This window comes from Megalopta genalis, chromosome 6 (assembly GCF_051020955.1).
Source record: "Megalopta genalis isolate 19385.01 chromosome 6, iyMegGena1_principal, whole genome shotgun sequence".
Classification (NCBI taxonomy): domain Eukaryota; kingdom Metazoa; phylum Arthropoda; class Insecta; order Hymenoptera; family Halictidae; genus Megalopta; species Megalopta genalis.
The window spans coordinates 15,873,335-15,898,516 of record NC_135018.1 but is presented as its reverse complement, the minus strand read 5'-3'; the positions used below and the strand labels follow the sequence as shown (position 1 = coordinate 15,898,516).

The following is a 25,182-nucleotide window of genomic DNA, read 5'->3' as shown; positions in this document are numbered from 1 at the left end:
TGTATTGGATTATGGATATGTAACCAATACAATGGGCTTATTGTTCGAGAATAAAAACAAATCAATATTCTCAGAACTGTCCCGTAAATCGAGCTAAGAAAGTATATGTATGTATCAATACCTGGTCTCGAGGACTCATGGCGGCTCAGACTGTAGAGCATAACCATAACAGTCCAGAGATACGAGGGGACCCCAGTTTTCTTTTCGGGATTCCAAAATCAGTCGTTGCTAAGATTCGTTACGTAAAGAGCTCCCTGGCAGTGCCGTGAAATAAAATCATATTTTCACCACAAGTACATATTAAAGCAGGGGTGTCGAACTCGCGGCCCGAGAAGAACATTTTTGCGGCCCAGTCAATATATCCGACGCAAAGTAAAAATAAAATAGAAATAGTCTCGGCCAATAAAATTTCTCCCGAAATAGGAAAGATAGTATCGGAGAAGAGATGTCAAGTATCAGGACGTAAACAATAATTTAACTTTATATATGTTTATTACAATGTATTAGTCAAAATAAAAATATTTGTTTCTATGAACATTGACTTTTTTTTGCGGCCCACCTAAAGTTAAGCATTGTTTATTTGGCCCAAGTTAGCTTTTGAGTTTGACACCCCTGTATTAAAGTGTACGTTTTATTCTACGATCATTCCAAACAATACTTAAAGAATCATTCGCTGATCCGGCACCAGATCATACGAAAATGGCTCGTCTAATTTATTGCAATAAAAGCAAACTATGTAAAGACTGAAAACTTAACGTCGATAGAATATTATAAACAGTTTCTTATTGCAAACTCTGTTTAACCCTAGGATGCTTAAGATATTAGAAGGTTTAAGACTTGCTTAAGGGAGGATCATTTTGTATCCATGTGAGAAAAAGTGCTATAAATACTATTTCTTCTCCTCGAGGTATATTTATTTGTACACAATACTGTTAAATAATACATTTGGGTATTTATCAACGCAGAAATAAAACATAAAAAATTTACGAAAGAACGTTGTTAGAAGAAAAATACACGTTTAAAATTCTATGAATGTTTGTTGACCCTTCCTCGAGCAGGCTACCGTTAACACGTTCCGTGCCGAGCTTTTTTTTACTCGAATCTTTACACTTTGATATTTTACTAAAACTTGATGTATTACGTGCAATTATTAATTCTCGTACACATAACAACGTAACAAAAACTTATCAACGCCCATTCTTGCGGTGGAAATTGATTCTTCGGTTCTAAATTTCTTGTAAACAATTTGTTCAGTTCACTAAGTAAACATGCAAGCGTGTACCATCGATGGTACACGTGGCACGGAACGTGTTAATAATGATATCTATTGTTCTAACTCGAACGTTGTCTTGCAGTTCAAGACAAAGGAGGCGAACGGTTTGATCCTGTTCAACGCCGGTCGTGAACGAGACTTCATTGCCGTGGAGCTGGTGAACGGGCACATTCAATATGTATTCGATTTAGGCGACGGACCTGTCAGGGTCAGGGACAACTCAAGGTCGCGGTTAAACGACGGCAAATGGCACGCTGTCAGCATCGGCAGACCGGCGCCCAAGAGGCACACGCTGGCTGTTGATGACCATGTCACTGTTGTCAGTAGCCAGGGTAGCAACGAAAACCTCGACCTCGATGGGATATTGTATATCGGTGAGTAAATTGTCACTCTGTAAATTACATGGAAGAACGTTACGTGATCGGGGATCGTTGTGTAAACATAAGTGTTCAGGGATTAATTTTTGTTGTGTCTGAAATCGGGAAGGGAAGCGATGATTTTACTAATAATATATAAAGGAGAGATTCGGTTAAGCTTTTTAAATTGTTTACAGTATAAATCTGCTGGTGTGTTTGTTACGTATCGGGGATCGTTATGTAAACATAAGTGTCCATGGATTAATTTTGTGTGTGTCTGAAATCGGGAAGGGAAGCGTCGTTAAAAATTCGATTGGGCTTGAAATAAAATAGAAGTTTTATTAAGCGATAATTTTACTAATAATATATATAAAGGAGAGATTCGGTTAAGCTTTTTAAATTGTTTACAGTATAAATCTGCTGGTGTGTTTGTTACGTATCGGGGATCGTTGTGTAAACATAAGTGTCCATGGATTAACTTTTTTTGTGTCTGAAATTGGGAAGGGAAGCGTCGTTAAAAATTCGATTGGGCTTGAAATAAAATGGAAGTTTTGTTAAGCGATGATTTTACTAATAATATATAAAGGAGAGATTCGGTTAAGCTTTTTAAATTGTTTACAGTATAAATCTGCTGGTGCGTTTGTTACGTGATCGGGGATCGTTGTGTAAACATAAGTGTTCAGGGATTCATTTTTGTTGTGTCTGAAATCGGGAAGGGAAGCGTCGTTAAAAATTCTATTGGGCTTGAAATAAAATAGAAGTTTTATTAAGCGATGATTTTACTAATAATATATATAAAGGAGAGATTCGGTTAAGCTTTTTAAATTGTTTACAGTATAAATCTGCTGGTGCGTACGTTACGTGATCGGGGATCGTTGTGTAAACATAAGTGTTCAGGGATTAATTTTTGTTGTGTCTGAAATCGGGAAGGGAAGCGTCGTTAAAAATTCTATCGGGCTTGAAATAAAATAGAAGTTTTATTAAGCGATGATTTTACTAATAATATATATAAAGGAGAGATTCGGTTAAGCTTTTTAAATTGTTTAACAGTATAAATCTGCTGGTGCGTTGAATTTGTGAGAATTAGTAATAATTTCACAGTCACAATTTCATCTTTCGTGAAAGTATTAATAAACAATGGCTGAATCAACGAGAAATAATCAAATTGAGTGCGTGTATTCGTTTTAACCCTTAAGTGATATGCTGGGATCACGAGCAGACTGCGGATTTTATGCACTTACGGCAAAATTTAGTAGATGCAATTTAAAATAGTAGACAGATTTAGAGAATTTAGAAATGTCAATGTATTATTTTTAACTTATTAAAATGATTAACGAAAGAACTTCCTATTCGGGTTTTTATTTTTCGCGATTGATGCGGACGACTCCTATTTTGCATAAAAATCCGCAGTCTAGTCATGATCAACCCCAACGTAATATTTCTATTTCAGTCTTCAGTAAAGAACAAATTACAATGGATTATTCATCTAGAATTAAATTAACGCACTTTTAATTTGTAGTTTATCATGACACCAGTATATCCATAATTTTTTAAAAAATCATCGTACGTTAAGCGAGCTAGTAAAGAAGCGATTAAAAGTGAATAACGACCAGAAAAATTCATATTTTTACAATCGGGAATTGCAGAGAGACGAGATAGAATAAAATTCTACTTCTTACATGTTTCGAGTAACGCAATAAAACCGTATTTTTCTCGTAAAAATCCACGTAACATGGAAACGTGTATACAAATTCCACCAACATTTGGTTCTTGTAAATCTCAGAGAGTCTTGAAAATCGCGAAATAATTGGAGAAACCGCAGATTATTTGTCCACTTCTGGCTTGTTATTTTCGATAGTCATCTTTCCGGCGGAAGCACACACCTAACGATTTTGTCATACACTAGAAGTAACATAAAGAAAAATAACATCATGATCTGCCGAAAGATCTCCGTATGATATCCAAATTGCCTAATGACCGTAAATTTCTGGAATTTATTGCGTTTCGCGCCTCATTATTTTCACGAAAGATACGGAATAACCTCCGTAACGTGGAATTTTACAATTTCGAAGAATCCAACAAATAAAAACTGTGAATCTCGATAAAAACTGTCTCGCTGTCTCAGATCTTGTTTCCAATGAAATCACGCCTAATATTAAGTCACTTAAAAGGAAAAGAAATGTTTCCCTAAAAGTTGCTATATCTCGTAGTAAGAATCATCTGTTATTGGGCGTCTGGAACACAAAAAAAAAGGGACACGTTAGAGATTAGTTAAAAATAGCTTATACATTTAATTTAATACGTTGCAGCATTCACGTAAAATTTATGTATACATTATACGTACATGCATATATCTAGATACATATGTGAATCTCGCACTAGCAGAATTAAGATGTTACAATAGTAATTAGTCACGTAAGAATTGCTAATTATATTTTTTACCAGTCTAATGCATACGAACATTTTATACGAGTCTAGTGCTTTAAACCTATTATTAGTCCGATGAATTGAATGAAGCAGACAAATGAAAAAAACTAAAGTTCAATGCAAGAATATTCACAGTCACAATTTTAGTATAAAATAGTCACGCATTTTAATATCAGTCTGGTGAATTGATGTTTAAGTAAATCGCCAGACATGTCGGTCTGTAATGTAAAATTCTATTGAAATTCAATCGAAGAAAACTCAATGAACCGTGACATGACGTGACATGACATAACATGACACGACTCTCCTTATTAAGTCACGATTCTCCTAATCAAAAATGAATAAACGTGTCCGATGAATAATTGCTTCGAACGAAATTTCTTAAGTACACCTGGTCTTGGTTCTTCATAGTGATGTTATCTGTGTCTGTGTTATCAGATTTTTCAAAAAGAGCTGCTAACTTAAAAGTTGCTGCGGATTATTCTCACTTGGTTGCTTTAATACTAGAACCGTAGTATGATTTATATTCTTAAATTAAATGTTTTAATAATCCTTTCGTTGCAATTCCATCGGGAAGAATCGAAAGTAGACACAAACCCCACTGATATTCTTATCAAAGGCTCGGTCATCAAATATGCTCTCGCCGATTATAATTAATTCAATCGATCGAAACTTCCTGAAACCTTGACCCACGATCGTTTCAATCAAATAAACCTAATCTCACATGATCCGCAATCACATCGACCAATCAAAACCGACAAATATAGCTGCAGCTTCGAACCCCTCAAATTAGTAACAGAAGGACGCTATCGCTGGACCGTGGATCCTTATACAAATTCGAATTTCCATCAGTCATTTCGTAAAAATCAGATACGTATTTTTATTAGATTCAGTACGTATTTTGATGCGAATTGAAAAATTATTTGTCCCAAATCTTCTGCGATGATTATCAAGTCTAGGGTCTTCCAAGACCCCGCTAAAATTTCCTACGCTCTAATTATCGCAACTATAAAATTCTTCTAACTTCTTTCGTGACTTTTGGTTCGTCGTTCTCTTAACGATACACCTATTATAAAAGGATTTCACAGAACCAGCGAAGTTTCCAGAAAGATTCCACCATCGTAGAACTCGCCGATCATTCCTACGTTCTTTCTGTCACTCTACTCCGATCGTCGGAAATTCGCTGAAGAGAAAACTGTTAATCGATCACAAAATCATCGACTTACATGCTGTCTCTGCACCGTCCAAGCTGATCCTTCTTCTGGTTTGGTAGGCATCCGAAAGTCGGAGGATCGAGAATAGTCTTAGGCTGAATTCGCCTCTGGACTTCTCGTTGCGGATAAAAGAACAACTCGTCGTAGAAGGTCGGTTGCGCGAACTTCTTCAACGGGCGCGAGGACAATGCCGCGAGGCAGCCGATAAAGAGGACCAACAGAACGCCGGTCTGCCGTGCGAATCTCGCCGAATTGCTCATGTGGACAGAAGTGCCGATCCGCAATTAGTGGAATTGTTTCCGGCGATATATCTTATCCTCCGGTAGGCTCTTGTAAAGCGGATCGTATCGCTCGGTGACGAATTATTTCGACGGCCGTGCAAGGATCGTTACGGTTCGAGACACTTCCAGGCACGAAATGGATACCGGCCAAGGATCGACTGCCGTTTTCCAGGATATGTTCTGCTCGATCCGGCGATTTGACGAACCACACGTCCGCTCGCGCTTACCGCAACGGTCGGTTGTTAACGAGATTGCGTTTATAAAGCCGTTCTCCGTCAGCTTGGGAAAACAGCTTTTTCTACTTCCCCGTCGCGTCTCTTCCGCGTGATTCCGTCATTCTAATTTAACGACGATGATTCAAACACAATGCGATTGATAAACCAGAATTTTTGCGGTGTTAAGCCGATAAGGTCAGAGATAAGAGTAACGTATTCAGGTTTAAAGTTGGATCGAGAGAGTTTTAGGTTTTGTTTAGAGCGGAACAGAGTAATTTATCCTCGTGAAAATTACAGTTGGACCCCGTGGAATTTGTTTAGAGGCGAATGTTGCGATAAACGTCGAATTGTTCGGCTGATCCTTTCGGGAAACGTAGCGAATTTCTCAGCATTCATTTTTAATAGCTTCATCGAGCCCGTACAGTTTGTTTAGAAACGAATGCAGAGAGAAATATGAGAGAATATATATCTTCCAGGTAATCCTTTCGAAAATTGCAACGAGAGCGCACAATTTGTTCGCGGAGATATGTGGAGAAGAATGTCGAATTTCTTTTTATAACACCTTCCGAAAAATCGCTGTGAAAATATTATAATTCATTTGCAGATGAAAAATATCGAATGTAGTTGTTTCTATCGAAAATTTCGGATGCACCGTTCGTTTCAAGGTTGTACAATTTGTTTTCACAAATGAATGAAAAGGAAATTCTTGAAAAATGTACGCATCAATTTTCATTATCGCATTGCAAGTCATCAACGGTATTACGTTATAATAGTAGCTACTGCTAACGAATCGATACAAGAGAATGCTATCTGACAGCATGACTATCATGTGGCAGGGGAAACTGTAATAAAAACGTTATAAAATAGGCACATATTGGCACAATATCAATTAAAAGAATCGTTACGGGCACTGATAAGAACACCATTGTACATATAACACGATGAACACGTTTGAAGCTGCGCAGCTCGATGGAAAGTTTCGCATTTTTAATTTACCAAATCCGTCGACAAAGAGAATTCAATTTTACCGAACGGCGACTATAATAATATTTTAATCGTTAAATTGTTTTTAAATTAACCCTTCGCACTCTAAGGCGGCATTAAAAATTGTTATTATCGTATTTCAAAGTAATTTCGACATTATCGACTGTATTTGTATTTAAAAAACTATGAAAACTGTAGCTGTTGCATGCGTCACAAAATTCATATGTATAAAATGCACTAGGTTACATGAAATGGAAATACTATGGGTCAAAAAAACTGTTTCGAATTTCGAGTTAAAATGGCTTCGCCTGCAAACGGTTAAATTATAATTAAATTTCATACATTTGTAAAAAAAAAGAATGCAAAAGCTATAAAGCAGAAAGCAGTAAATACGGTAAAAGTATTTAAGAAACGTCTCGACTTGTGAAAATTTCCAAAGGAAGAATGAAACCTCTTCTGTGCAATAAATGCGAAACATTTTTATCCTTCATAAAGATCTATTTATACAATTTAATTAGTAGAACGCTGTCTCTGGTTTCTTGCAATTAGTGCGAACAATTTTTATTTTGCATAAAGATACGCAGACCTTTGTTACGTTGATGGTGGGTGGTGGATATTTATACCTTTATTGTATGGGTGGTTCATGTGACGGTTTCTTTTTAAAATAGCTACATATAAAAATACCGTTCGATATTTTTTCTGCTCGATTAAAAAGAGCGAATCTGCCGATTAATTACGAACAAATAATTTGCTCGTCTGAACGAAGACTCAACAACATACATCTGTATATTTATATATTAGGAATAATATAAAATATGACGTTTTGTTTTTATTTTAAATATACGAAGTGTGTTCCAGCTAATGAATGCCACCTACAGTGCAGTGAACGCATAATTATAAACTCGAAGTAACTTTTACATTTTTACCGATATTTAAACAAAATATCGATTTTCTATTTTCTATTATTTCCAATATAGAAATATAGAAATACGATGTTCTGTTAAGTTTTTGTTTAAAAATCGCTAAAAATGTAAAATTTACCTCGAATCTATATACAATAATGTCTCCCTTACCGACGCTCACATTGTCCACTAAAATGGATAATTCGGGAAGAGGAGATACGATCATTCGAGCCTTGCGGCTCGTTTTTATAATTGTGGACAATTTATAACTATAAAAATAAACCGCAAGGCTCGAATAATCGTGTCTCATCTTCCCAAATTGTCCATTTTTGTGCGCAATCTGGGCGTCAATTAGAGAGACATTACTGTAATCGTTTACACCAATTGAAACGACATGCAACTACGACTGCTTCCGGCTAATACAAACACCTCGTCGCGTTTTACGCGGATAAAAATTGGCAGAGCAACGATAACACCGGAATATGCTGTTGTATCGAGCAGTTACACTATCGGGGGTGGAAAAATCATTGAACCAATCGACGCGATGGTCGGCGGCAATGAAAGAAACTGGACCTTGGTCGGCTGAATGACAGCGTCAGAAAATATTGCTCGATCGGACCGCAGGATTCGTTTCGGTAGTCCCAGCACGCGCATGCGGGATGCAGCCGATGCAGGCGATTCTGGCCGGCTCGAAATAATTTTCACTCCCCCGCAGCGGCGAACGAGAGCGGTTTGAATTTATGGCAGCGAGAAGCAATGCGATCAGTCGAACGTGCGGTCGTCTCGGATCGTCGAACTCGTATATGACAGAATTCGGAATCCGGCCAGCGTCACAGCTGCGATTTTTCCGTCCCTGACATCGGTCCTGGCCGATTTAGCGGACACGCTTGTTATTTGTCGCTATATAGTTTTTCACAGAGTGCATGGTTCTGCGTTCATTGATAATTCAATAGAACCTATCAATCGCCGAAGAGATTCGAGCGTTTCAGCCTGTGATTTCGTTGGCGCCGCATCAAATTTCTATGATTATATTATGAGATTCATTGGATCTTTTAACTCACAATGGTCGGCAAACACATTAGTCAACAGAGCCAAATATCAACAGTAGAACGATTAAAATTTCTTTTGGGAGCCAAATTTTTTAAATTTAAACTATATGAGTAGATTAGGTATATTATCATCAACTTAATTAGGGTCTGCAGCTTCTAAGCTGGCCTTTGAGCCGCGTATGGCTCGCGAGCCGCGGTTTGCCGACCACTGTTTTAACCCATTAACCGGGGAATTAACTTTTGTTCAACCCGTTTCACATTTGAGACTTTTCTCTTCGCAGTGAGAAGTTACATTATCACCGTTAAAGTAATCAAAAATATAGCTTTCTAATTGTTGATCATTTATTCTGACAAAATATTTTTGAACATATTTAGACAATGTATAAATCAAATATTTCCAATGTAGAGAGCATTAATTAAACAAATTGAAGTCATTACATATTTCGTGATATGTTTCTTGGAGCAACGAGGCATACGCGAAGCAACGCTTTTAAACATTTCCATGGCGGATCAAGTCGAGCACAAATATTAGATAGACGATGGAAACGGAGTTGTCATTAACCATAATTGAACAGTCGAAATTGTTTCTACGCCTTTCTATTCAGTAAAAATGATATAACATTTTAAGGAGTCGTTGAATATTATTAAAACCACATAAGCTTACTGTATCCTCAAAAAAGAAAAGATTTTAGCATTTTCTAACTTTTATATATATATGTGTGCAATTGTGACACGCATCAAAGTGCAAAAAAGGAAAGATGCAAAGTAACCATCTGTGACTCGGTGTAACTTTCAAAGCACACATGTACCTATTTATCATGTTGTTTAGCCTAATTTCGTTTTTAGCCACGATGTTGCAAAAATATCTTAATGTCGAAATTCGATTTCTTTAAACTTGTAGATTGGTCGTTAATTCATGTGCAAAGATCAATTAGTTCCTCGTTTCAAGTTACTCTATTATATTAATTATATTATATTAAATTATATTATCAAGTAAACTCTATTATATTCGTATATAAAATTTTGTCTATTGAGGATTTAAAAAATTAAATAATGTTTTAAAAATTACATATAAAATTATATATAAAAATTTAATAATGTTTTCGTATCTCTTTCACTCAGTCATTTAATTGTAAAAATTTATTTATATACAGAGTGAGTCTCGCAACATGACGGTATCAAATATCTCTTAAAATATTCGTCGTACGAAAAATTGTGTCAGATAGAAGTTGCATGATTTGCGGGAGGGCGTACAGCAATTTGCATGTGAAACATTTTCTCGTATAACGAATATCTTACGAGTTATTTGATGCCGCCGTGTTACACCAGTAACCTGTTCTTACCTAATGCTTTTAATCAGGAATTAACCACGTACATGTATATAGAATGTGTCCGATAACAATCGAACGCTCTAACGAACAAGAATCTAGAACAAACTAGTTTGTTAAACAGACCCCACTCCAATGCCACAAATTTGATTCGATTCAACAAAGTGATCGCCGACTAAAGTTTGTACTGCAACATTGCAGGTGGAGTGGACAAGCTACAGTACAGTCAACTGCCGAAGCAGATCCTCAGCAGCCACGGGTTCGAGGGTTGTCTGGCGTCATTGGATCTCAGCGGTGAAAGCACCAACCTTATCGTGGACGCGGTGGTCCCCAGCTCTCTGGTGGAATCCGGCTGCAATATGTACGCCAATCTGCACCCTGGGAAAAAATGCACTCACGACCTGTGCGCGAATCACGGCACCTGCGTGCAACAATGGAACAGTTACACCTGCGACTGCGATATGACCAGTTTCACCGGGCCGACGTGCAACGACGGTAAACAAATATAGTTGAAAGAGAAAGTGTGTCGCTGTGTGCGAAGGGAACCTTTTAGGATAACCGCCGACGATCAGTTGTATCGTCGATGTTTCGAGATTTGCAACATCATTGTGGTTTGGCAATCAATAGCGACGATATTGATAATGTCGATATTTATTTGCAATTCCAATATTTGTAGACGGTGTCAATATTTGTAGACGGTGTCAGTATTTGTAGATGGTGTCAATATTTATAGACAATGTCAATATTGATAGATTATGCCAATATTTATAGACTATGTCAATATTTATAGACATTGTCAATGTTCATTGACAATTACAATATTAATTGATAAAATCAATACACATGAGCCGTTTATTTTGAAAGTGGCATAAGTCACTTTGTTTTTAAGTCGATATATTTAAGGGTTTGCGTTTTAACGCGTTTAAAAATATGATTTAGAGATAAAATATGATATTCGAGAAGATTTACTTGTATTTGTTATCTCAGCACACTGATATTTTTCTCAGTATAAATAATTTCGTATAAACATTAAAAAATCACCACTTTTCATTACGGTAAAGTGACTTATGGCACATTCAAAATAAACGGCTCATATATTGACAATACGACAATATTTCTTGATAATGTCAATATTCATGCACAACGTCAATATTTGTGGATTTGTCAATTATTATGGACAACGTCAATATTTACTGGCAATACATTAACATTTATCGACAATGTAAATTCACGTTCGTTCAACGGCGTTGAATAAGAAGAAAACTCCTGGCTGCCATTGTGAATTCAGACACCAGCATGGAAAAGCATATAACTTGTGAAAGTGTAATGATCGTCGAACCAGATCAATGATGTGAAAAAAACTCGATATGTTAATTACTATATTTCTGATAGATTGGCAAACGAGCGTATAAATCACAATTTCTCAAAATTGAGGGTATCAAAGTGTTTGATGTGCCTAATGTACACTTTTAAGTACAGCAAAATCCACATTAAAAAACTACGAAATTAAAGATTTTAAAATATCTGCAAAACTAGTAATTTTTCTAAATACTTTTGTTGAAAAAAAATGTCGAGCTGCGTCAATTAATGTATAACAAAAATATACGATTCTAATTAGAAAAGTGAAGGTTAAATTATAATCAGGCAGATCTAAATTATAGATCTGCCTGATCTTGATCAACTTTTGTAAATAAAGTTTTTCAATATCTCGAGAAATAACGTAGATACATATTTAGGTAGCCATCTTTGTAACTTTGCTAGGGATTGAAGCGACAGTATCAATTAATCAGACTACGAGCAGGTTCTCCCCCGTGCCATTTCGCTAGTTATCTTTTCAGCAACGCACAGTGAGACACTTGCTAGTTTGCACGATGCTAGTATTTATTCAAGACCCCGTTGCGTTCTCGAGCGAAACGCGTGCTGACAGTCGGATTTCTGATGGATGCAAGAGAACGGCGAGCTAACGGTCGGCGAACGTTTATTTAACTGACAATACGAGCTACGACGACTGTCGACGCGATAATTCCTGCTTAGAGGGTGACTATAGAACTGGACGGGTTAAAAATTGATCTAACTGGCATGTTTGGTTTTGCATATGGAAGTTCTCGTGGCAAGAGAATTCTGCAGTTCATCTAGTTACTCAAGGGTTTTCAAAGATCGGCGATAACTATGCGAGGCGGTCGAGAATGTTCGTGCAGTTTTAATCGATAGAGATACACGATACGCAAAGTGGATCAAACGGTACCTGATTTAGAACAGCATCAAGTAAAAGTAACGACTTTATTGTTCTCTTCTCGTACAAAATTTTGTTTCCGGTGTGACATTATTGTTTTTCCTTGGCGAAAGGTTTTGTTAATACTGTTACAAAATTGCTTCGATGCACATTTGATAATCGTTGGCCGATTAAATCAGATTCTTAAAAGAAAAAGCACATCTATCACCTAACTTATGTTTCTTACGATTGTATTCGACGGTTTTTATATTGTATAAAGACCCGTAGTATACTGAAAAGGCGTAATGTACAGTTTGGCAACGTACCAAAAAATCTAGAAATGATAAGAAACTTTCTTTGCAAACAGTTGTAAAATATCTAAGTCAATTAAGGAGTTCTTCATTTTTTTTTAAATTTCTATTAAATCGACATAAATATACTGATACTCTTTAATTCTTGTAATCTTTTTTATTGCTTGATATTGCAACTACTCATTTTTGTCAAAAATCTGTAGACTAGTAATAAGTAACGCTTCAAAGAAAATATATGATGATATAACGTTACAACAAACAAGTATTATAAATCTTGAAAGCACCATATTTATCAGCATTTAAGCGTAAAGGATGAAATGTCCTTGAAATTATCAATATATAATATATAATATATAATATATAATATATAATATATAATATATAATATATAATATATAATATATAATATATAATATATAATATGTAATATATAATATATAATATATAATATATAATATATAATATGTAATATATAATATTGCTTTGCAAATGACTGTGGCCTGTAACAATGGGAATGTTTAATATGTTGCAGAGGCGATAGCATACGAATTCGGAGCTGGAAGAGGACTTATCATGTACACGTTCCCTCCAGACCGAAAACCAGAGATGAAGAGGGATACAGTGGCCTTCGGCTTCGTTACCAGTGTAAACGACGCTGTACTGCTTAAGATCGAGTCCGCTGCCAGCCATGATTTCCTCGAAATCGAAATTGTTAGTAACTGATGAAATGATAAATTGTGATAATTGATATCGATTGAAGAATCAATCGTCACATCGTCCTGCGAGTAATGCTAATTTTCTTCTATACTTTTGGAGAATTACAAAAGCGTGCTGATAACATTCAGTTTCCTATACATCATTATGTAGAAAACCATTAATTTATCAATGTATATCGCTAATCATTATTGTAGGAAATAATGAAAAATATGTAAAGAGAACTAATGATTGTGATTATGCTTTTGTATTTCATCTTCCAAAAATATGATAGAAGATTCACGCGAATTATAAGATAATATAATACTTAAGTATTGTGTATGTATATTGATTGGTAAAAAATAATGATAAGGAGGATGTTGAACGAAAGATTGAATACTTCTGGAAGATCTAGTATTATAGAAAATACTGTTGATATTTGTAATATACAATATCAAAAACGTCTATTTACATTTTGTAAATTGTAGTATAATACACAGTTTTTTCGAAGTACGTAAATTACTACATTTCTACGAAAATTGTTCTTTTTTTATCATTTTTACGAAGTGAGAGGAGAAAGTTGTGTAGGATTATTCATGTATATTTAGGATTATTATTGTATCTAAGCAACAACTTATATAACTTAGTAGGAACTTAATGTATTTAAGAAGAATATCTCTCTCTCTCTCTCTCTCTCTCTCTCTCTCTCTCTTCTTGTAGTTCTTTGGTAAAGAATTGGACTAGTTGATAGTTCAATGCTTTATTTATTGATAACGAAGTTAGAGGAAAGTATATTAATATGAAAATAAGATCGTAGGATCTGAATTTAATTAGGTGATGTTATTAAAGTCAAGACGACGTTACAGAAAGTAAAGAGAAATGTATTTGTCAGTATTATATTCTTCAGACTAAAGAAAAAAAATATCATCATCGTAGTATAAAAATATTTGTTTACAAGCAAAGATAATAATACGAATTACACATTTCTGTGCTGACATGGATTGTACTAATACAACAATTTGATGTTAGTTAAACAAATAAAAATCACACGAAATTAAAGTAATATATTTGGTTAAACAGAATCTGAAAAATTAAGATTTATCGTAATTGGTTACCTAAATATAGCATTAATCAGGAATAATTTCTGAGTCTGAACGGAAAATTGGGTCATTTTCTCGCAAGTAATCGAAGAAAGTCGATTTCATAAAGTTGTGACAAAATTATCTCCGATTTATAGAACCTATGACAATAAATCCACGAAATTTTATATAATTAATAACGATAATGAGCTTTTGTTTCAATTGAATCGTTTAGATCGAATATATGAAAAGCGTGAAAATAATAATTTTTGTCTCGCTATATATTAAAATAGCATGACGACTTTGCCATTTCATTGAAAACTAAATTTATTGTTGTATATATTTATTCCTAATTGCAATCTACATTGCATCAAGCAATTATGCATCAGTTATTTATATTATCAGAAATATGAATTATATTGTATTTGGTATGAAAAAACGTTATTATACTAGTTACAGTAACATGAAATATTGTCGCCAAATATGACGCACGTAATAATATGAAAGATAATAGATTTGACAAAAGAAAAATGATTATCAGAATGCACTTAATAGATCGATAAGCACCAAGTAATTATAAGAAGTAGTCATTTGACGTATAACGTATATAATATAACGTGACATTTTTTTAATACCTTCAATTTCAATTAACATAATCACTTCACTAAATGAGAAACAAAGCGAACGTGAATTGTGATCGGTTTTTTATATTAAAATCTACAATAAATTTGAAACTGAAATCTATATTTCAAGCATTCTGTTTTATCACGCATTGATAATATACTCACGACTACAAAATAACCGAATGCGCTTTTCATACTTAATATCACTGATAAATAAAATCACAATTCAACAAGAGATGACCTATATTTGGCATTTAGCAAAGAATCACTACTTTATCAACACAAAATCCAAACAACAAGTAGACCGCGGATAAGAAGGGTTAAAAAGAGATTAAATCGAATCGCTACGAATATAAAATCATTTATCACCAAGAACTGCTTAATAAATCCACTGTCATAATTCGACAGAATCCAAACAAAGATTACTTCACAAACAGGGCAAACAACCGTCGTAAACTCTAAATTTAATATCAATCTTTCGAGTCTGCTCCTCCAAAACGAGATGCTCACGCTCGTCACCGAGATTGTAAAAACGTCAAAACATTTTCAGGTGAAGGGCAACGTGGTCGTCGTTTACAACATGGGCACGAACAACCATCTGATCGACGAGGTCGGCGTGAAGGTCAACGATAACCAATACCACGTTGTGAGGTTCACAAGAACAGGGCCGAACGGCACGTTACAAATCGACGATTACAATCTGCTAACGAATCATCCGTCCGGTGAGTGATTTTTCCGAATGCTTTTTTACACGTTCGATCAAAACGATCTTGAATATGCCGCGCGCTCATTAAGTGCGACGAATCCAGGTGTTACGAATTAGTGCTTAATTAAATTAAGTATGACGTTCTGCGAACATCAATTAATCGCTAACTACATATACGGAAAACGTCTCATCGAAATTTCAACTTTGCTTCCTCTTGAGCAATTAAGTAAATATCCTTAAAGTCCATAAAGAGAGAAAATTGGTCTTGAAAAAATTACAAGAATATGAAATATATAATATTAATATATTAATAATTAGTACCATAAAATTGAAGAGAATTAATTTATAACAGAATATATAAATTACAACGATGGTGCACGAATGCATACATTTATTTAACAATTTTCCAAATTAACAACTTTATAACATTAGGGAGTTCGAAAGAAATTCTGTAATTATTTTAAACGAACTTGTCCACGAAAAATAGTATGGACACCTGTGTGTAGTCTGAAGATTACTATTCGGTAATTATGATTACTATTCGGTACATTAACGAATGAATTCTACATGTGTTGCAACGTCAAATGGACGACATTGAAATGAATGATTTCTGAACCACTGTTTATTATAACGTTTTCGTTGTTTGTTCAATATAACAATGCACCGAAATCACTCTCTATGCACCTTCTACGTGCAATGCACTTTACTCTGAGTTGTGAAATACTAAATTCGACGCTGAGAAAGGTAAAGTAGATCCAAGAAAGTGTCGAGAGAGCACGGAGCAGACTGACTGCAAGACGCTCACGGTCCCTTTTATAAGCTTTGCTCGCATGGCGGGTCCAGAACCGTGAGAAATGGGACCCTATTGGCTGGGTGAACGGTCCCACGTATTCCCAGTCTTTTCATGGACGCATTGATCGCCTGCATACTCGTTTAGATGGGTCGTTGTTATCCGTGGGAAATTGATTGCGAGTTCGAAGGCGATTGAAAAATTACCATTTATTGTGAGAATAATCGAAACAATATAATAATGGATTTTCATTATTATTTTTGTCGAGATATTAACAACTGATGGGACTCCGGAAGATTCTTTATTAACGGTCTACTTGTTTATTACTGAAATTATTCTATGCATTTGTGGCATTTGCAAATGTAAATGACACGGGGAACACATTTTTCAAGATGATCAATTGATTATCGAATCGATTATTCGACAATTTTAATACGAGTGATAAATTAAAAATAAGAACTTTGCCAGAAGTGAAATAATACCAAATAAAGTACAAGGAAATCTACACGTTAAAGGACATTGATCATTTTATTTCATAAATATCGAAATGAAAGAAAATTTCCTTTCTTGAAAACTCTTTGTGATATTAATATGGTTAAGATACTGTTCATTTCTGATTAGACATTTGTTTTTGTTTTCAAAATCTACGCTCGTCATAATTACACAACCTTTGTAGCCAATTTCTTCATACCAAAAGTCTATAGTTCCGCGAAGTTGCACGTACTTAGGATACAAGGAGATGTAAATACTGTTCATTAACCCTAGAAAGATAACCATATGACAACGTACGTAAAAGATAACCATACGCTTCAGAGGCGCATGCTTTTCTAAGGCGTCAATTTTATACTAACAATGGATATTTATTTAAGTTAATCTAGTCATTTTAAAGGTTTGGCATTATTGTACAAATAAAATGCATTTATATTATATTTTTTTATATTTTAAGTAATTTTAAACTTAAATCACTAGACCTCTATGAAAAATTAACAAAAATCAACAGTCTTTCGCAGGCGCCTCTGCGACGTAGGTTATCTTTCTCGGGTTAAAAATCATTAGATTCCTCGGTATTTTATTACAAAAATTTGTGCTACGTTGAGACGACGTATACGTCGCTGAAAATTTTCAACGAATGATAGCTGCGCCCTTGAAGGCGGGGTCAAAGACACTTTTGGGAGTTACCTCTATGATATTTCTGGCGCCCTGTTTCCCGAGGACACGATAATTAGCTTTCACTTTCTACCTCGGACAAATCTGTGGGATTATTTATCGGCTTCATCTTCCTTGTCCTAACACTGTAATAGCTCCGCTTTCAAGCGGATAGATAGCTCCACCGTAACACCTTCTCTTTAACTTATTATCACGTTAAGTGTCTGTAAGAGACGCTCGCGATTGGAACATGTTTAATAATGCAAGGGTATAAGATTTATTACGACTATGGCTTTTGTTGCAGCGTTGTTACACCCCGTAGATCCTATCAAAGTTTACTACTCTTAATAGATTTTAATCAAAATTAGACTTCAAATTTGATAAAAAAAATTATAATCCACGTGGCTTTAATGTGCTGCTTAAAAGAAAAAGAAAAACACTTAAAAATGTACAAATCGAGCTGTATTTTTCAAATTCCAATATTCCAGTTAAATTCATTATTTCATATTTCAAATTATATATATATAGAATAGAATATATATATATATATATAATATATAGAATAGAATATATATATAATATATATATAGAATATATATAGAATAGAATATATATTCTATTGAAAATGAATGGTTGCAAATTTGTATTTTTAAATTGTTTAAATCGTAGAGACGCTGTTGTAGAAAATAATTGAATATATTGCTCGAATCAAGCGGTTTATTATAATAAAAGTGACGAAAATTTGAAATGTATTCTGTGTAATGACTAGACTGCAACATCCATGCATTTCTGACAAAAATATATATCAAGCACTAAAAGTGTCTGACGTGTGACACTTTACAAGAACAATAAGACCGAATTCATTTAAACTTTACGTCATTTTTATTATAACATACGCTTAGTTTAAGGAATTTATTCAACTATTTTCTACGAAAGTATCTCTATATTAATAATAATAATCTCTATCTATCTATCTATCTATCTATCTATCTATCTATCTCTATAATAATTGCAACAATTTCGAAATAAAATATGAAATCGTTCATTTTGACCGCTATATGTAGATTTAGTGTTAAATTTATCAAGCGAAGAGATATGTACATCTAAATAGACAACTTACCGTAGACAATTCTCATTTGGATAAAATCCGCAGTCTGTGCTAATGACCACCCGAGCAGCAGACGCAACCTAGGCTAATTAAATAAAAATGAACTGAATGGTTAGATGAGAAGCTTCGAATTTTCTAGCTGGAAGAAAAAAAGGGCGTTTCTTGAAAGTCACTTTAGAAATCCAACTTCTAAAGTTTTCTGGTCCCCTGGCCTACGTAGGCATGTTAATTGGCACCGTGGGCCTTTTTTCCCCCGGACCATGCCCGTCAAATAAATCATTGTCACCGGATTTCAACGATTTCAACATCACTTTCTAGCTTTCCTAGCTGCCTAATCTGTTCGACGTCGTTAACGAAGGTCTTTTTATTGCTGTGCGCACGCGCAGCGTCACAGAAACGTTCTCGGCTCATTTCTCCCACGACAGAGGTGTTGGAACAGCGAAATCGAAAGCTTCCTCATTGATCATTAATATATTGGGTTGGCAACTAAGTAATTGCCGATTTGTTCAATGAAATAAAAAATTTTTTTTTATTTGGAATGAAGTTTAATCTGTAATGTATTTTCCATTTTGTCGAATCGTCGACGCCGCCAAATATATATTATTATATTATATATTTTCGAACACACTGACTGCTCTTTAGAAGGGTCGATAAAGACTGAAAGAAAGATCTTAGTCTCGCCGTGTCGTTGCACGGCGTGTCACTTAAACTGTCTGATAACTATTGGGTTGGCAACTAAAAGTAATTGCCGATTTGTTCAATGAAATAAAAATTTTTTTTTTATTTGGAATGAAGTTTAATCTGTAATGTATTTTCCATTTTGTTCGGTGACCTTTCGCCATCTCTCCGACAACTTGAAAATTCCACGTTCGTAGAAAGTCTGATCCTTTTCGGCCAAAAACTGAGTTAAGCGAGATTTTACAGCGTCATCATCGTTAAAAGTTTTACCACGAAGGGAGTTGTCCAGGGATCGAAATAAGTGGTAATCCGATGGCGCGAGATCAGGGCTATATGGTGGGTGTAACATCAATTCCCAACCAATATCCATCAATTTTTGCCGAGTGGACAAAGACGTGTGCGGCCTAGCATTGTCCTGCTGGAAAATGACACCTTTACGATTGACCAATTCTGGTCGCTTTTCCTTGACCGCTGCATTCAATTTGTCCAGTTGCTAACATTCACGGATAATAAAAAATAACATAATAATAATAATAATAATTTTATAATATAACATTTACGGATATCATAAAAATAGGAGTGAGAGACATCTATAACTGAAATCGGCAATTACTTAGTTGCCAACCCAAGAGTTTGTATGTATTCAAATTTACTATGTAAATTATTTATGTATTTACCGCATTCTATTCCTTCTTTCTATTGTTCCAACTAACGTTTCTGATCATCGGGAAAATGTGGCTATAAATAAATAAAATCACGTTCAAATATCCGGAAAAGTGGCAAATTAACTAAGCACGATAGTAGTGGCTAATGTTTAACTAGGCTTTGAAATCCATTTTCTTTATTTATTATTTATTTCATTTTATCATTTATCTATTCTTATTTTTTGTTATTAATTACTGCTAGGTAATCAGCAACATTTTTATTTCCGCTGTATAAGTTCGCTATTGTGATGCAATGTATTGGATCAAATGTGAATGTTACTAGAATTTTTAAAATACAGTGATCGATGCGACATTAAACATTGGATGTAAAAAGCAAAAGTTGAAATAGTATTTTCTATAAAATTTTTAGTTTTGGTTTCATTAATTACAGGACATTGCAAATTATCGGAATTTTATGGCTGGTTCTAATTGTACCGTGACAAAAAAAAAAGTAACGACAAGGAAACCGCATGACCAATTCGAAAAATTCCTTGGCAAGGTTCCCCTTCGATTTTCTACGTCCCTGGTATCAAAGGGACCGCTAATTGGCTCTCACTTTTTTCTAAAGTCCACTCAATTTCTCGTCGTTCTGATGCTCTGGTATTCGAACCGTTTGAAGTTCGTTTTTTCCACTTCTTCCGGCTGGATTAGTTAACGCGTTCGGTCAATTAGACGGAGTCCGGTTAAGCCGGCGGCCGCCGCGTTGAAAGGTGCAATTTAATTCGGCTGAATGTATTAGTTAATATCCATTTGGAGGCACTTCCTCGAGTTTCTGGACCCCTTCGACCAGCCTGCTCAAGTGTCATCAAACTTGTCATGGGATCTTGATTGCTAGACAGAGTTGCTTAGAAGCGTCATAGAATCCTAATACCTTGTCCTTCTGGCGGCCCTTTCACTTTCCCGCGAAAGGAAAAGCGTGTCCCTTGTCCATTGTCCGCTGTTTCCTTCGTCGCGGGAAATTTTCTTCTCGTTTTTTAAAAGCAAAATCATTTTTTAAATAATTACCGCTGGACAGAAGATTATGGAGATCGGTTGGAATTATTCTGGAGACTTGTTAATTAATACATTCATTGTCTACTGGTGGTGATTTTATAATTTTAATAATAATATAATAATTTATAATAATAAATTGCTTGGTAACGCTAACTATATCGTGTATCAGAGTACATAATTTACAGTTCAAAACTGTTTAGTAACACCAATTATTTCAATCGTGTAACAAAGCCTATAATTTACATTTCAAAATTGTTCAATGAATTGTTTAGTAACACTGACTATTTCAATCGTTCTCAAAGCCTATAATTAACATTTCGAAATTGTTCAATGAATTGTAGTATGTAATAGTAATAGTAATAATAATTAGTAATAATATTACTAATACTAATAGTAATAATATTACTATAAATATTTATATATATTTACTAATAGTAATAATATTACTATAAAATAGTAATTAGTAATAATGTTACTATTACATAATGTTACATATTGTAACATTACAATAATGTTACTTACATTATTAAATAATAGTAAAATTATTTCAATCGTGAATAAACAAGTCGCCTCCAATTGAATCAGATGGTTAATCTTTTTAATTGAACCAGAAGAGAAATGACAATTTTTATCTTCTTTCATTTATGCAACCGTAACCTTCGAGGAGAGATTATTCTGCAGTCTTTATTACATATATAACATTTGCGATATGAAACTTATATCTGTAATAATTATAATATGTATAACCTATATATATAATAATTCACAATTTTTCACAACATGATGTCCTATATAGGGGTTTGTATAGATCAACATTTTAGAATCGTTTAAGTGAAACTTCCCGAAAACAACTGCACTTCGAACTTCGTTCGCACAGCTAAAATGTTTACATTCTCACACATGAAGCAATTATTTAATTTTGTCGAAACAGTGTTCGTCCCTTCGTGAACGTTATACCGTGGATATTTTTTATACTCGTTTGTATGGATTCCCGACGTTGGAGAATTGGCGGCACAGAGACTCGAGGGTACCTTTCCTTTCGTCATTCGTTCCTAGGCTTCATTAAGATTCGACAAATTAATTGCGCCAGCGTCTGCCGGCGGCTTAATAGGAAGAGTCCACCTCCAACGGTTTACTGCGGTCCCAATAGCGAAGTTAAGACATAATTGGTGTGACCATTAAACGGTCACTTCCCCCGGAATTACCCCCTCGATCCCTCCTTAACGTTTCATTGGTCCCCATTCAGTCGGAGACAATTAAGTTCGCCGAGGGTTCGCGCGAACGAGCCTCATTCGAATGGAAAGATTAAGCACTGACCGTGGCGGTCTATAATTTGCGTAGCGACCTTCCATTAATTTGCTGACGGAATGGTAAATTTTATAATGTCCCCGCAATAGAATTCTCCCGCGGCATTTGTCTACCTCGGAGATAGAATCAAAGGATAAAATTACCAGACCGAGGATCTTTTGCGATAATCCTATGCGGTACATTAAAGTAGAGTATATAAATATCGAAATATACAAAACACTTTCGATTTAGTATAAAATGTTGCCTACATAATTAAAAAAAAGAAAATAAAAACAACATCGAATTTTCACGCAGCACAAGTATTCTAACGCCTTATAAAATGAAATCGAGAAGTTATAAAAATTAATTTCTTTTACATTCTTATTACTGGTTTTACAGCTATATTGTTTAATAATCCGTTTGAAAAAGTTCGACATTTAAAAAATGTATATTAATAATATTTAATATTTATATTATATATAATATAAATATATATTATATATATATTATATATATATATAAAATATAATATATATAAATATATATTATAATATATTATTATATTATATATATAATATATTATATTATTATAATTATAATATAAATATATAATATTCATTATATAATATTTTATATTATATATGTATTTCTTTTCTTGCAACTTGTACGACCGAATTCACTTTACGAGGATGGACAGTCGCGTACGAGACACGTGTAAATGTAATTTGTTACCTTAATTCGTCAATGTATCCGAAGAAATTTCTAAAATTGGAATGCATTTTTGGTTGATCTTTCCAATATTACATCGATATTAGCGGGCAAATGGGCCGGAAACGCATTCTAATTGGATGCCAAGTTTCCAGCAAAATTCGATAATCCAAAAATTTCCAAATTCCTGACGCCTCATGTTCCCCTGTTTCCGCAAACCGCCGATAGATTTCTGAAAGCCGTCCTTCGTAATCGCGTGGCAAGTAATAGACACGTTCACGCTATGTTTCCCTGATTGAAAATTAGACAAATTTTGTACACTACTGTACAGAACGAATACTCCTTCGGAACGTACATCGTCCTTTCGCGGAACCATACGCGAAGCGCCAGTAGCCAGAACCGCTCGAAAAACTGATGCTTCGCGAGTTTTCCACGGTACAATGGTGGAAAAGAAAATCCCCGTTCCCGGAAACTCCGAGGTTTTGCTCGGCCATCGACGGAAAATCCTTCACGTTTTCCACCGTTCATGCTATCCCGATCGTAGACTTTCCGCCCGTCGATTTTCCGCGATTTTCCAGATTTCCAAGCCGAGCTACTAGGACTCCCGCGTCCTTCTGGAACCCTGGTAGAAAAGCAAACAACGCGAGCCTCTGACAAAGGGACCCCTGACATTGACGGAACACTACACGTACACTCTTCTCTTTAGGCATGACAATTGTCAATCAGCTGTGACACCAATTTCCTGTAGTCTGCTTCTCGCTGCAGTAATCAGATTATTAGCTGAAACTTTTATTTCACACGTTCTCGCGCGTAAAGAAAATCGTGAAAAATCGAGGGAAACTTCAAAGTGTCTGAGAAAAGAACAACTCATATTCAAACGTGCGGCGTTCCTTAATTTTATAAAAATGTAATTTTAATTTAATCTTGATGCAATTTCAATTCAGTTCATTTCTCTTCTTCTTCTTCTTTCTTTTATGTAATTAATTATTATTTAACTGGTATTTAACATTCATAAGTATATTGCAATTTCTTCCATTTGTTAAGCTGTGGAGTCCCCTACAGGGTTATTAGCGCTATTATTTACATTATTATTTCACTTTTCTTATTCGATAATGTATGCAGACATAATATCATGCTTAACGATGCATACCATGATCCTTAAGAAATTTGAAAATGGTTAACCATGGTGGAATGAATAGTTTGCCCAGAAAGTTAATATCGCTACCAACGACTCTATTAAATGTATTTAACGATTTAAGAAAAGTAAAATGCGATATATTTATTCCAAATTTTGCTTCGTACATATTTTTGTTTAAATAAGATGTTTTCACTTTCTTGACAGTAGCAAAAGATTTTAGTTGATCAAGGACATTCGCGTATAATTAATATTGCAAGAAACAAATTATCCGGAAATATTGTGGGACACTTATTCTACCAACTTTCAATTTCTTCGATTATACAAAACTTATCCTTGACTCTTGGAATCTCTGTTAAAGAAAATATATATAGCTACTTTAACCGACCATAAAACAGCTGTCAAACCCGAATTCTCGCAGCAGAGTCGAAGGAGTCGACGTACAAAGTCAACCGAAAACAGGAACGAACCGATCGAAAATTTGCCGGAACAACTTTCGCCGAGAAAAGTCCGACAGCTTCATCGAGTCCTTGGGTTTCCCGGAGTGTTTTCCGATTCCCACCTGTTCATGGTATCCTGGTAAGGTCTGTAGAAAAAAAATAAACAAGGAAAATCAGGTCTAGCAGGCAGCTCGTCCTTCGCGACTTCCTACAACCTGTGACCCTATGGTCTCCTGATAAAAGTTCACAAAAAAAAAAATAGAACGTCCCTCCTTCTCCAGAAGACCACCGATGAACTTCCGTAAATACCCTTTCGAATTTCTCTTTCTTGGCTTCATGGTATCCTAGTGAAGTTATCCCCAAAAAGGAGAACAGTCCGCCGGTTATATCGGACGGGGTCCGCGAAAAATTGTCTTCCCGACCAGCGCGGGAGTTCTAACGTCCTAATACATTGAAAGATGTTAATCCGCTTCATTAGATATACATGGTTATGTTGTAATAAAGTCGGCCGGCCTCGGTGTAGCTTCGTAGGCAGAGAGG

The 25,182-nt window shown here is 35.0% G+C and overlaps 1 protein-coding gene and 1 long non-coding RNA gene across 14 annotated transcripts in view; one reads left to right on the top strand and one right to left on the bottom strand.

Annotated features, from left to right (window-relative positions):
• The window catches only part of Nrx-1 (neurexin 1), a 724,770-nt gene that overhangs the window by 614,636 nt on the left and 84,952 nt on the right, over positions 1–25,182 (top strand). For all 13 annotated transcript variants that reach the window (XR_013033607.1, XR_013033611.1, XR_013033609.1 and 10 more), the window contains 4 exons: positions 1,356–1,647; positions 10,231–10,524; positions 13,085–13,263; positions 15,498–15,669. Coding sequence is in view for 8 of the 13 variants with exons in the window: in XM_076522634.1 (XP_076378749.1) it covers positions 1,356–1,647; positions 10,231–10,524; positions 13,085–13,263; positions 15,498–15,669 (937 nt within the window). In the remaining 5 variants the exon portion in view is untranslated. The remainder of the gene's footprint in view (positions 1–1,355; positions 1,648–10,230; positions 10,525–13,084; positions 13,264–15,497; positions 15,670–25,182) is intronic.
• On the bottom strand, positions 2,588–5,805 carry LOC117219539 (uncharacterized). Its single transcript, XR_004490056.2, has 2 exons — positions 5,283–5,805; positions 2,588–3,863 (listed from the first exon to the last, which is right to left on the bottom strand). It is a non-coding gene; the product is annotated as an uncharacterized LOC117219539 (long non-coding RNA).